This window comes from Condylura cristata, unplaced genomic scaffold, assembly GCF_000260355.1.
Source record: "Condylura cristata isolate star-nosed mole 26May11 unplaced genomic scaffold, ConCri1.0 scaffold00003, whole genome shotgun sequence".
NCBI classification, from domain to species: domain Eukaryota; kingdom Metazoa; phylum Chordata; class Mammalia; order Eulipotyphla; family Talpidae; genus Condylura; species Condylura cristata.
Window position 1 is genome coordinate 39,816,625 of NW_004567104.1, and position 12,651 is coordinate 39,829,275.

Genomic DNA, 12,651 nt, shown 5'->3' on the forward strand with positions numbered 1-12,651 from the left:
TGTGGGACAGGGGCGCAGCCGGGGACCTAGCGGGTTTTGAGTTTGGGACATTGACGAACTTTCAGTATTCACCGCAGAACCCGGCGGGTGCAACGCAGGCTCCAAATCCTGCACACGCCAAGGGGGTGGAGAGAGGAGGAAAGGGCGACCTGGGCCATCAGGAGCTCTCAACCACTCAGTCTGGGGAGTCACGTTAGCACTCTGAACTTACACTGTAATTTTTCTGGGCCCGCGGTGCCGTATCTATAAAATGGGTTTAATCCACCTAACATCACCTGATTGCTGGGATAATCAATTACTGTTTTGCTGCCAAGTAATGGCTATATCATCATCCCTGTTTACAGTTTAGATTGATCTTCCTTTTACCTCTATTCAGAAATTCCTTTCCTGGTAGGCATTGAAATTCATCAACCCACTTGGCATTCCCCGGGGCACCCCATTCTGATCTCTAATAATTGGGAGAATAAAAGGTTCTACACTTTATGTGGATGCTAATACAACGCCTTAGGAAACATATTAACTCCATTTTCTACTTCCCAGACAAGGAAAATTAACTTTCTGCTGAGCACTGACTGGCTCTTCAGTCAGGCATTCATCCAATTATATACTTTCTAGTTGCACTGGTGGTTGCTCAATTCTGAATATATTTTTGCCATAAAAGTGATACCCAGGGCCCTCCCTGGTGGCACAGCGGGTTAGGGCACAGTACTGCGAAGATGGCCGCAGCAGCTTTGCTGCGAGTTTGATCGCAGGCCCTGGAGGTGATCCACATGGTGCTGCAGACCCCTCCTGACCCACCTGCTGCTCCCCTTAGCATTGTACTTCATCGATATGCCTGTTCTGTTCCCCACTCTGACTATGGTGAATCCTCTCACCGCACCACACCTCTGGCCGGTACCCCAGTTCTGTATGAATAAATAAATAAATATTATATAAAAGTGATACCCAACTGCAGTACTATTGCCTTTTAAAAGTATGGATTTATCCGTATTGTGTATACACTTGCTCCATCATCAGGGTACTCAAGGTTTAAGTGCGCATTGAATGAAAGACTGCAAGGTATATTCATTTAAAAGAATATTAAAATCATGATAAAATGTAATGGTATACATTTTTTTAACATGTTCTATACATTTATGCATAGAAACAGATATGTGCTATACATTTATGTTTAACAGATGTTCTCTGTGATTTCTTGCTTTATATTATCTGTCTCCGTTTTCCAAGTTACATATTTAGAATCATTATGTGCTTGTAGAGGATACTGCTTATGTTGTTTCATTCTTTTATAATAAGGGGCCCTCCCAGTATATTTTCAGTGTAATATACTTTATGTTGAAATCTCTTCTTAAGTCTCATTATCTGTTTTAGACCTTTGCATTGCAGCTGTAGTTAAAGAATGCTGTCTCCTTACACAATTGCTGCAGAGTCAGACCTTAGATGCAGAAACAGATGTGTTGTGTGCACTCTTGTACAGCAATCACAACAGAATGGGCCGCCACAAGCCCCATTTGGCCCTCAAACAGGTAAGGAGGAAGCTCTGTGTTTTAAGACTTAACATGTTCACTTGATGGAGTTTAGACTGCACCTTAACAGTTTGTTATTTATGGAAATCTCAGTATAACATTCGTGATCTATAGGTCTTTAGCATATAACTACATGTGCATTTTCTTTTTTTTTCTAAAAACATTTCAAAAGACAACTTAGAATGGAAATATATTTAATTCTTTCCAAGTTTTATTTCTAATGGATAATGTTTTGAAATTTTCACTACATACAATCTATATTGAAGTTATTTTGTCTGATTTAAAGATAGAGTGATTTGATCAAAACAAAGTACTTGATTAAGAAACAATTTCCTTAGTATAGTCAAAATCCTAAAACAAAACAAAAAAACCCACCAAAGTTGCATTTAGTGTGGGGTATATAAACTAATTGTTAATCTGTTAGCACAGAGGTATATGACAGGTTGTGAAGTGATTTCATGTAATTTGGAGTTTAATATAACAGAGGAGAGCTTTCTACTCTGGTTTCCTTACAGGTTTATTCATTTATTTTTTGAGAATTTTTGACATTTTCTATGTGTCAGGCGCTCCAGTGGTGCTGGAGCATTAATTTGCCCACTCTATTACTTAAGGTTTCTTCATTAAAGAAAGATCTGGACTCATGGTCTTTCTCTAAATTTTCTTTTCTGGGCTAGCTTTTTATCTATTTCTTTGTGTTTTACTCCAAAAATAAACTTATTTCTCTGATCCAATTTATTTCTTCTGGTTTTCAAGGTGAGAATAATCATCAAGTCAGAAAACTTTGGTGCATTTTTTCTCTAGTTAAGTGTAATGGCTTAGTGTTTGTACGCCAGGCACTGTTCTAAAGTACTTTATAAATTTGTGAGGTACATACTGTTATTATCTTCATTTTACCCAGAGAGATACTAAGATTTGGAGGAGGTAAGTTACTATCCTGAGATGATAGAACTAGTAAATGGTAGATCTAAAGTGAGAAGCTTGGCAGTCTGTCTCCTTTTAGGTAGCTATCCAGTCTGGTAATCATTAACTTTCCCTGCTGCTAATCCCATTTAGTTCTGGCTGTCACCTCCTGTTTTCAGATTTGTCAGCTTTTATTTGTCTTGCTATCCTGTCTGATCTTTATAACAGTATTGCATATTCTGTATACCAAAGCCAGGTTACTAATCCTAAAACGTAACTTTAATTTTTTAATGCTTCTCCATTGTGTTCTGAATAAAGACCAAGCCTCTGAACTTGACTTGTAAGATCCTCCAAGATCTGACCTCTAGTTTTTCTTAACCCAGGCTCCTCACCAGCCAGAACTCTACACAAGTCCCTCTGTTCACCTCATTTATACCTTGCTCTGAGTCTTAGCTCACTTGTTCCTTGTGTATTTAGAATAACCAGCCTGTTAAAAGCATTCTTGGCTGTTAAAACCTCGCAACCCCATTTCAGACTTTACTGGCATTGATAAAACCTCCCAGGGTACTATGAATGTCTTGTTACTGGTGGTCTCCTTGTAAGTTGCATTTTTTTGGTGCTTAGTAAAGTTCAACTCCTCTTTTTATGAGGATTTTGCATTCTCTTCTTTGATGGCATTTAATATAGTCTGCACTTGGTACAGTTCCTTGTTACATGTTGTAAGTTCCTTGCGTTGGGTTGCTTGAAGCAGGGAGCACATCTATCTATTACCACTACAACTTCCTTATATCTGCTTAACATGGCACATTTACAGAGAACTTGCATCTACTTCTAAGATTTATTTTTTCTACTTTCAGTTGAGGTACTGGAGTTACTCTCCCTCTAACAGTCCACAGTCTGGCATCTTCTTCTGTTATGGTTTTTTTGAATACATGAAGAATGTTCTTATGTTCTTTTTGCTTAAATTTTCAAATATTTTCCCCATCTTTATTTATTTAAAATGTGGCTGACTACATTTCCAGGTGTTTTGCAATTCGAATTTGTCAGTACTTCTCTCAAATAATGGTGTCCTAAACAATAGGAGCCTATCCCAGAAAATTTAAGGATTTTGCTGCCATTATTCTAAAAACAATGCTTTTAAGATAGCCTCCATAACTTTTGTATAATTTTTAGTGGTATACATGTACCTCTGGCAAGATACTATCTTCACCATTGTCAGTCCCCAGCCAGATCTTTACATCCTTCAAAGTCTGGTTGCAGTTCTGTGCATACCCATTGTGTGGTATTTTTTAGTTCTATAAAATTCTTAACCCATTTTCTATAACAGATTACTCTTTTTTTTCCTGTCGTTTTTTGGATAAAAACTGTTTAACACTACTAAACCCTGAGTCACAGTCATTGGTAGATAAAATAGACAATTTGCCCTTTGTGGATCTTACATTAGAATTGGGAGGAGAAAGAAAACAAGTTTTTTTCAAAGGTCAGTTGATGATAAATGCCCTGGAAAAATAGAAAGCAGGGCAGTGGAGAGTGCTGAGGGGACTGCAGTTTTAAATTTGGATGTCTGTTAACTCAAATTAATTACATCTTTGTTATAGTTTTGTCTTAATTTTACTGCTAGATTTTTTAGCAACTAGAAATTAAGAAATGTTTTATCTATCATTTTATTTCCCAGTATGCTCTGCATGTAGTAGGTGTTTAACATACATTTGTGAAGTGAATTAAATCTATCACTTTCCTCAACTCTGGCACTTAGAGACTATTGAAATAGTTAATAACTCAATCTTTTAAAAATAGTTTATTAAAAATCATGTTGCTTCAGAAAATCTATAATCTTGAGAATATTCTTATACTTTGATCCTCTTTATAGTATCAAGCACATCCTAGTGTGTAGTATATTTTGAGTCATAACCTGTCTTAAGAAATTTGGTTGGATACACCAAATTTCAGATATTTTAATTAGACGCAGTTGCTCTGGGCTGTTGCATTTCTTTATCCTTCAAAAAAATGTAAGATGTCCTGTAGTCTGCAGTGTATCTTAGTTGGAAATTTTTACTTTTATGGTCACTTCAGTGGCCTTATATATGCATCTGAGTTTTAGCTGTTCTTCCCCTTTCAGGTTGAACAATGTTTAAAACGCTTGAAAAACATGAATTTGAAGGGTTCGACGCAAGATCTGTTTGAGTTGTTTTCTTCCAAGTAAGTGGTCCAGTTGCTTTCTGATGGGCTGGCAACTCGTTGTCTTGCTGTGATCTCCTTTTGGACTTTTCTTGATGTAGGAAGATACTCAATTATACTTCAGATGTACAAACTTCATTTTAATAAGGGTTATCTGTTATTTCAAAATCTCCCTCTTGTGGGATTGGCATGACATTGAATTGTGTTGTGATTGATTGTATCGAAACCATAGTATCAGTCAGCTTCAGTGAGCCATTATTGAGTATAACTACCTCCAATTTGAGCATAAAGCAAGTCTGCACTTTAAAACTGCTTTATAAATGCTTTATAGTTAAGAATGAAAATAATATAGATTTCTATTTTTGTCCAGTTCTGAAAATCAGCCTTTAACTACCAAAACATGTACCGTTCCCAGCCAACCAATGGTGGAATTCATGTTGATGAAGGTTTTGGGAGCCTGCAAATTGTTACTTCGTTTGTTGGACCGTTGCTGCAAGACATTTCTGTATCCTTTCATCAATTAATTTACCTTTGGGTGCTCCCTGGTGGCCCATTGGGTTAAAGCACAGCACTATGAAGCTAGCTGTAGCCATTTCAGCACAAGTTCAATCCCCGGCCAGGGGGGTGACCCACTTGGTGTGGCAGATTTCTCCTGACCTGCTCAGTGCTCCCCTCAACAGTGTTATTTTGTTGATCTGCCTTGCTCTCCACTCTGTCTCTGGTGAGTCCTGTCACCACCCCTCATCTCTGGCCTATACCCAAGTTCTGTATACATAAATAAATAAATATTTTAAAAAAGTAATATACCTTCTAAATTATGTTAATAGTATATCTGTTTGAAAACTAGAGGGTCTAATTATACAATTATAGGAATTCTTAAGATTTTGTTCCATAGCTTCCTTTTCCCAGGAGATAGAACCTGATACAAATACTGCCAGACACTGCCTGGCTCTAGCATGTAGTATTCTAAGGGCACTGACAGTGAGAAATTCTTAATTTTAGAAAATAAACCTTGGAAATTAAATTTAATAATCAGAGCTGTGGGGGGGGGTGATGGTGGTAGTAATAATAATCTATTACTTTGTTAATTTCCATGATTTAAATAGAACCTGTTTTGAGCCTTTTGTTTCTAACAAGAGAATTATTTTTTTAAAAAAGATTTATTTATTTATTCATACAGAACTGGGGTACAGGCCAGAGATGCAGAGGGTGAGAGGATTCACCAGAGACAGAGTGGGGTGCAGAACAGGCAGATCGACGAAGTACACTGCTGAGGGGAGCAGCGGGCGGGTCAGGAGAGGTCTGCCACGCCATGTGGTCTCCTCTGGGGGCAGGTGGGAATTGAACTCATGAGGAAGTGGCTTAAGCTTCTTTGTGCAGTGCTTTAACCCGCTGCGCCACCAGGGAGGGCCACAAGAGAATTATTTTTACTTCCAAACTATTTTTTCATAAACGTGGCTTAATAAAACTCAAAATTACTTTGCTTTTGTTTTCTAACTTTAACTTGATTCTTCAGCTTGACAGTGAAACATCTAGGCCTGCAAGAATTCATTATTCTAAACCTTGTGATGATTGGATTGGTGAGCAGGTTATGGTATGTATGTGCATACCTTTGAAGTACTTCATTTCTTTTTTTCATTGAACTCAGCCTAAGCTTCTCATTAGTAGTTTTCACATAGGATGCTAAAGATGTGGTAGTTCTGCCAAATGCTGATGGCTGCAAAAGATTAGATTTCAAATCTGAAGCTGTGATATCACACTACACAGCTAAGCACTTGAATTCCTAGGATTAGCAACTGGTGTTCTTGGGCAATCTGTATCATTGATTCTTTCTGACACTAGGTTTCTAAATTCTAAGGGTTGTCACTTTTAGGTGCCCTAGATTTCTTTCACCTGAAATACTACTGCTTTTTGAAACAATTGATATAATCATATCAATGTTAATTACAAATTATTTCCTTCCTGTGCATTTCTCACTATATACTGTAAAAGTTAGTTGATGTATATCTGAACTTGGAATCTGCCTTTTTTGCAAGGGCTCCTTAAACAATTGGGAGGATTAGTTAGTTCTAATCTGAATAAAAACAAAACAGTAGAAAATGCTTTCCTCTTTGGAGATTAAAAACTTTGCTTTGATGTCTTAACCTAAAAATTGCAAGGACTATTTCCAGCCATGTTCTTATTTTCAGTTGGGAGATAATGTTAAATGTAATTACTAATCATTCTATTTTAAAATATCAACCTTCTATTATTATTTACTATAAAGTATTTTTAATTTTTGTTTTCTAAAACAATAATACATTTAAGAAATTTTTTAAATATCGAAGAAAATATGAAGCTGAAGTTCACCTAAAAATGTCACCACCCAGATAAAACCACACTTAGGATTTTGACGCACATCCTTTGAGATATTTGTCCATCTAGTACTTTCTATTTGGGCTGAACAATTTTGGCCGTTTGCAAATATGTGCTGTGCCATTTTTTCATCTAAGTGGCAGAGCTCAGTAGTCCTTTATTTTCAGCTTTGAATCTGTGTGGTTATTATATAACCTGGAGACTGTAATTATTGGCTAATTCATGCTTGTTTCTTTCTCTAGGGTTCTCTACAAAGGTGTTTTAAAAAGACTGATTTCTTTCTATGAGCCATTATTTAGATTGCTTCAAATGGTCTCTGAGATTCAACCAACACCTTATTTCAAAGATTTCACCTTTCCTTCTGACATAACTGAATTTTTAGGACAGCCATATTTTGAGATTTTTAAGAAAAAAATGCCTACAGCTTTTGCAGCTAAAGGAGTAACTAAATTGCTAAATAAACTGTTTTTAACAAAAGAGCAATCACCAAAGTTCAGTGAAGAAACTCCACTTAGAATTTCAAAAGTAAAGCAAAAGAAGATCAATATACAGAATAATGTGGATCTTGGACAGCCAGTGAAAAACAGGAAAATCTTCAAAGGTAATTTGCTTGACACAGTATATACGCTGATATAAAAAACTGTTGAAATTATAATTATTGTATAGAAAAATTCAGCATTTCCTTTCTTAATTTTAACCCATGTTGATTACAGAAATATAATTATTTTCTAAGCTCAAGTATTCAAAGTTATTTGTTGCAATTATTTCATAGTTCTTTTCTTGCTTTCAATTCCTTCATTCCTTTTTTTTTGTAATTGGGCAAGAAATTTGTTATGCACTCAAAAGTTTAAAATATGGGCCCTCCCTGGTGGCACAGCAGGTTAAAGCACAGCACGGAGAAGCTAAAGCCACTTCAGCATGAGTTAAATCCCCGCCCCGGAGGTGACCCACATGGCGCGGCAGCCCTCTCTTGACCCACCTGCTGCTCCCCTCAGCAGTGTACTTCATCGATCTGCCTGTTCTGCTTCCCACTCTGTCTCTGGTGAATCCTCTTGCCACCCCTGCACCTCTGGCCTGTACCCCAGTTCTGTAATGCATAAATAAATAAATCTTTAAAAAAAAAAAAGTTTAAAATATGGCTAAGTTTTTGTTCTGTCTCTGCAGAATCATCATCAGAATTTGATGTGAGAGCTTTCTGTACACAGCTGAAACAAAAAGCTATTCAGGTTTGTCTGGTTTATTGAACTTCTAACTTCTGTTTGTCAAGAGAACACTATTAATCAAGGGCAGAAATTGAGTATTCCCACCTTCGAAGCTTTAGTTTTTTAGTTTGTGCTTCGGAGTGCACCCAGAAAATTCCTTACCAAGAATTATTCATTCTAATTGTGAAGACACCAGAGGACCCGTCACATGTACGGGCTGTACTGCAGCTTAGCATGTGCTATACAGACTGAAACTGAGCCCTGACAGTTTTGTATAGTAAGCTTAAGTTTTCCTTCTTTTCAGAACTGATTTTCAAATTTTGAAAGTCTGTGAATCAGCTTTTCTCTGTTGTCATATATTTACAAGTCAGTATAAATTCAGTTTTTTTTTCTTCACATTTCAGGAGACCAACTTGCCATTTAAATATTCCCAATCCAAGCTGAAGGCAGCCAAACAGTCTTCTCGGAAAGTGATAGATACTCACTGTGCCAAAAATTTTGTGAAAAGATTCAAAGAGGCTGAGACATTCACACAACTTTCTGAAGAAATCCAAGTGGTGATTCAGTGGTGCAGAAACAAAAAACTCAAGGCACAGGCCATCTTTCTGGGTAACAAACTTCTGAAAAGTAACCGGTTTAAGCATGTGGAAGCTCAAGGCTATAGGTAAGTGTACTACAAAAGTATATCTTTGTTTACTTTTTCTGTTGACATTTAGATTAAAAGTACATATATTCAAGTCAGCTTTCTTTAAAACAGGATGTCCATGACCTTACAGGGGCTAAAAATGGGATCTACTGAAACTGCAATTTTATTTGCTCTTGTGTTGGGCAAAGATATGTCATTGGGAAGAAGACAGTAAACTGGGATAATCTGACTTACACTCTTCACTATTTCTTCCATTTCAAAGTATTAGGTATGTCTGATATCTGAGCCTAGGGATACAAGTGTACATAAGACACAACCTTATTCCTCATGGAGTGCTCTCGCTCTAGTAGGAGAGAAGGCCAGTCTGCTCACAGCTTCACAGCTTCAGTGCAGTGGGATGAGGGGGTGTGAGCGGAAGCAGAAGATGCCTGACGCACACCCCCTTTCCCCACCCCCCCAAAAAAAACAAGAAGGTAAGCAACAAAACGAAAACAAAACCAAGGTAATATTCTTTCACAGTACCTATACGTCCTGTTGATTCTTAACCTTCATAGAACTGCTTCAGGATGATTGTCTTTGATCGTGAATCAGTATTGTAGGACATGAAGTTAGATACTTTAGGTTTTATATTTTTATTGAAAAATGCTAGATCACTTTAGATACAGATGGCTATAAAGATCCTTCTTTTCCTTTCACAAAGATGCTCATTCTGACCAATTATGTATCCTTCAAGAAATAGTCTGTGCATCCAAAAAAAATTTCCCTATAAACATATTTAGGGCTGTATAGTGATTACTATGAAAAAAAATCTCTATTTTGTTTAAAACTTGTTGAATTTTCTTTTAAATATTATGGAAAGGATATTTCTATTTTAGTAAAAAAAAAACAGATATATAATGAGGGTTTTTAAACAAGTTTTGATTAAAAACTGGGGGATCAGTAAGTATTCCTGAGGAATGAACTGTTGGAAAATTCTTTACACTGGGATGCCCTAAAAGGCCTGTAGTTATCTAAAAGGAATGTTAACTATTTTAAGTAAAAGAGAAAGCGAGAACTGTTCTAAATTTGAGTTTAAGTCAATAGATGAGATGGGTAATAAGGATAACAAAATGGTGTTTATTGATATGGTCAAACATTTACTTTCTACCCCACGAAGTGTACTGTTCTTTAATACTGCCTGTATTTCTAGTACATTTAAGTTACTTAAATGTCTATAACTGTCAGATAGCTAGTAGTCTCATTTTATAAGTGAGGAAATAGAGAGTTTTGCTGTAGAATGTTTTAGTTTCAGTTAGGAGGTACCCTTCACCCACTTCGAAATCACTGCTATCATAAAGCAAGAAAATGTCTTTGATTAACTGCTTCATAATGCATTTCTTCAACATCAGGAAGAAGAGCAGAGAAAGGAAGTACAGACCTGTGATCACTTAAAATCTGTCACACTGTGGCAGTTAGCCAGGCAATAATGTACCTGTAGCAGTGTACCCTACTGAAAAAAAAAACACCTAAAATTGTCTCTATTTGCATTCTGAATTCCCAAACTTGAAGGTGTTGTGAATCTCAGAGTAGCTAAAGGCTGTTAGTTTAATTTGTCTTTTACAACTCCCTCTTCTCCTTTATTCCTTTTTCAATCCCTGGTACGACACAGTTGTTCATCCAGGTCTGGTCATCCATACCTGGCAAATAAAGAGTCTGCATTGATGATATTTTTGCTTCTGGCAGATTTTCCTGTTTGTGATGCATTTCCTAGTTCCACGACTTAAATTATGATGACTAGCATCCAGCAGGGAGAATCTCTAGTGCTAAATGGTAGAGATAACTCACCATTTAGCTACCTTGTTAGGCGGTACACTACTTGGGAATATAATGGGGACACATATACCTAAGATTGTATCAAAGGTACGCATACTTTGTAAACAGATCTGGTTCAAAGTTTCCCTTTCCTTATTCTTTTGCTATGATTCTGTGGTTGTATACAAGCATAGGACTTAACAGATAAAATGTCTATTTTTCTGTTGGAAGTTAGTAAAAGGAGACAAGTTAAATTTTTGGAGTGTTTTTCATGCTTCTTAATTCAGATTTTTCCTTTCTCTGCATCCTTTAGTTTGCCAAAGAAACTAGAGTGCATAAAAGCATCTATTTGCAACTGCTTTCTTCGTGGCTCACATATCAAAATATCAAAGCATCATCTGAAACAAAGATTACAGAATAAGTTTTTACTAAAACAGAGGAAACTACAGAGAAAGCTGCAGTCGACTCTTTTAAAGGAAAGTCAGCAGTCCTCTCAAGGGACTAGGAGTGCCACAGGTAGTAGGAGACGCAGACACTCGTCTCGTGCAGTTCATAGAACTGCTCTCTGCATGAACAGTAAGCAACTCTTGAGTAGCCAGGATTCAGATTCTGTCATACAAACTGAAGAGAAACAAATTCATAGAAATCTTACAGGAAGCAATGAAAATGAAACTGACTCACGGACAATGACACAAATCAGTAAACATAATACGTTGGCCTCCAACGTGGAGAGAGATGACATTGATGATATTTTTGCTTTAATGGGTGTTTAGACTCTTAATGTGAGACTGCTATGTACTTCACAAACTGGTCCAATGTCCTGCTGTTTTAAGTAGAACTACTGAGATATGGCAAGGTCTAATGTACCACCCGGATTCAGAGAGGACCTGTTACAGTGCAACACTGTACAGCAGTTCAATAAACTTTCATAGTAGCTTTTTATTTTATTATTTTGACAAGTATTTGATTATTGTCAAATGTTGACTTTGACTTTGTGCCAGGTATAAAGATGAAATATGTACCATTTTCTGCTCCTGAGAAGCAGGTGTGATTCCTTGAGACTGGTAGGTTCCTGAAAAACATTATTTTTATGATTTATAGGGACCCATACCTGAATAATTAGGTCTACAAAAACTTACTGTGTGCCTAAAGGTAAATGGTATCAGAATGGGGAGTAGCAAGTTAAGTATACTTAAAGGTTTACTCTGGCCTTACTGATTACATTGTATATTGTCTACTTCTGAACACAGGAACTTCTAATGCTTGTGCCCTTTTGCTTGTATAGTAGAATAAACTGTCAAAGGACTCAAAAAGTTTGCCACTAATTATATTACCAGGGACTGGCCCCACCATTCTTTCTTTTGTTCACCATCTCTCATAGGAAGGCCTATTAATATGCTTTTGGAATTGACTGAAAGGTTGAATGCTAGTGACTGATTCCAGATAAACTTTTTTTGAAAAGTATACTGTACATAGAATACAACAGAACAAAGTAAAACATGAGAAAATTAAATGAAAAAATAAGCGATTACACAGACTAGATCCAAGAGTGAGACTAAATATAAATTTATAATTTGGTAGCTGAACTAGCTAGCATTGGTTATTTGTGTGTTTCTCATACAGCTGCCAAGAAATCCTAAGGCATTTTAAAATTTAAGGGGTGAAGTTTCCTGTATCTTTCAAATATTTTAACTTAGCAAAATTATGTTAATGTTTATATTTAATATGTTACAGATTTAAGTTTTATTATGATATAGAGAATTATAGACAAAGTACTCTGGTATATATTGTATCCTCCTTTTCCTTGCCCATTTTTTTTTTATTTCTTCACTCTTTATCTTACCTTTCCCTATCTCATTTCTGCATATTTACTCACCAGTGGCTCTCAAACTGAATCATCCAATGGGTTGCTTAAAAATGCAGACTCCTACTCCTGAAGAGTATGATAAATACAAGTGGGGGTAGGGCCAGGAATCTATCTTTTTAAGGAGCTCAGATTACTGAATGTAGGTAGTCCACAATGTAGTTAAACATTGATTTGGTTTCCTTTCCT

The 12,651-nt window shown here is 36.5% G+C and overlaps 1 protein-coding gene across 1 annotated transcript; it reads left to right on the forward strand.

Moving 5' to 3' along the window:
* The first annotated feature begins 1,161 nt into the window (after positions 1-1,161).
* LOC101622304 (chromosome unknown open reading frame, human C3orf17) lies at positions 1,162-11,550 on the forward strand. The gene is made up of 8 exons (XM_004675216.2): positions 1,162-1,526; positions 4,546-4,625; positions 4,975-5,109; positions 6,121-6,198; positions 7,202-7,560; positions 8,124-8,185; positions 8,566-8,825; positions 10,912-11,550. Exons 1-8 carry the CDS (start codon positions 1,491-1,493, stop codon positions 11,369-11,371), a joined length of 1,470 nt encoding a protein of 489 aa, XP_004675273.1. The 5' UTR covers positions 1,162-1,490; the 3' UTR covers positions 11,372-11,550.
* Positions 11,551-12,651: the final 1,101 nt, after the last annotated feature.

Bases quoted from the DNA above. Each gene is read 5' to 3' on its own strand.
- LOC101622304 (XM_004675216.2), top strand. From the start codon at position 1,491: ATGGGCCGCCACAAGCCCCATTTGGCCCTCAAACAG. The intron at 4,626-4,974 runs GTAAGTGGTCCA...ATTTTTGTCCAG, and splicing joins TTTGAGTTGTTTTCTTCCAA to TTCTGAAAATCAGCCTTTAA. The intron at 5,110-6,120 runs GTATCCTTTCAT...TTGATTCTTCAG, and splicing joins CGTTGCTGCAAGACATTTCT to CTTGACAGTGAAACATCTAG.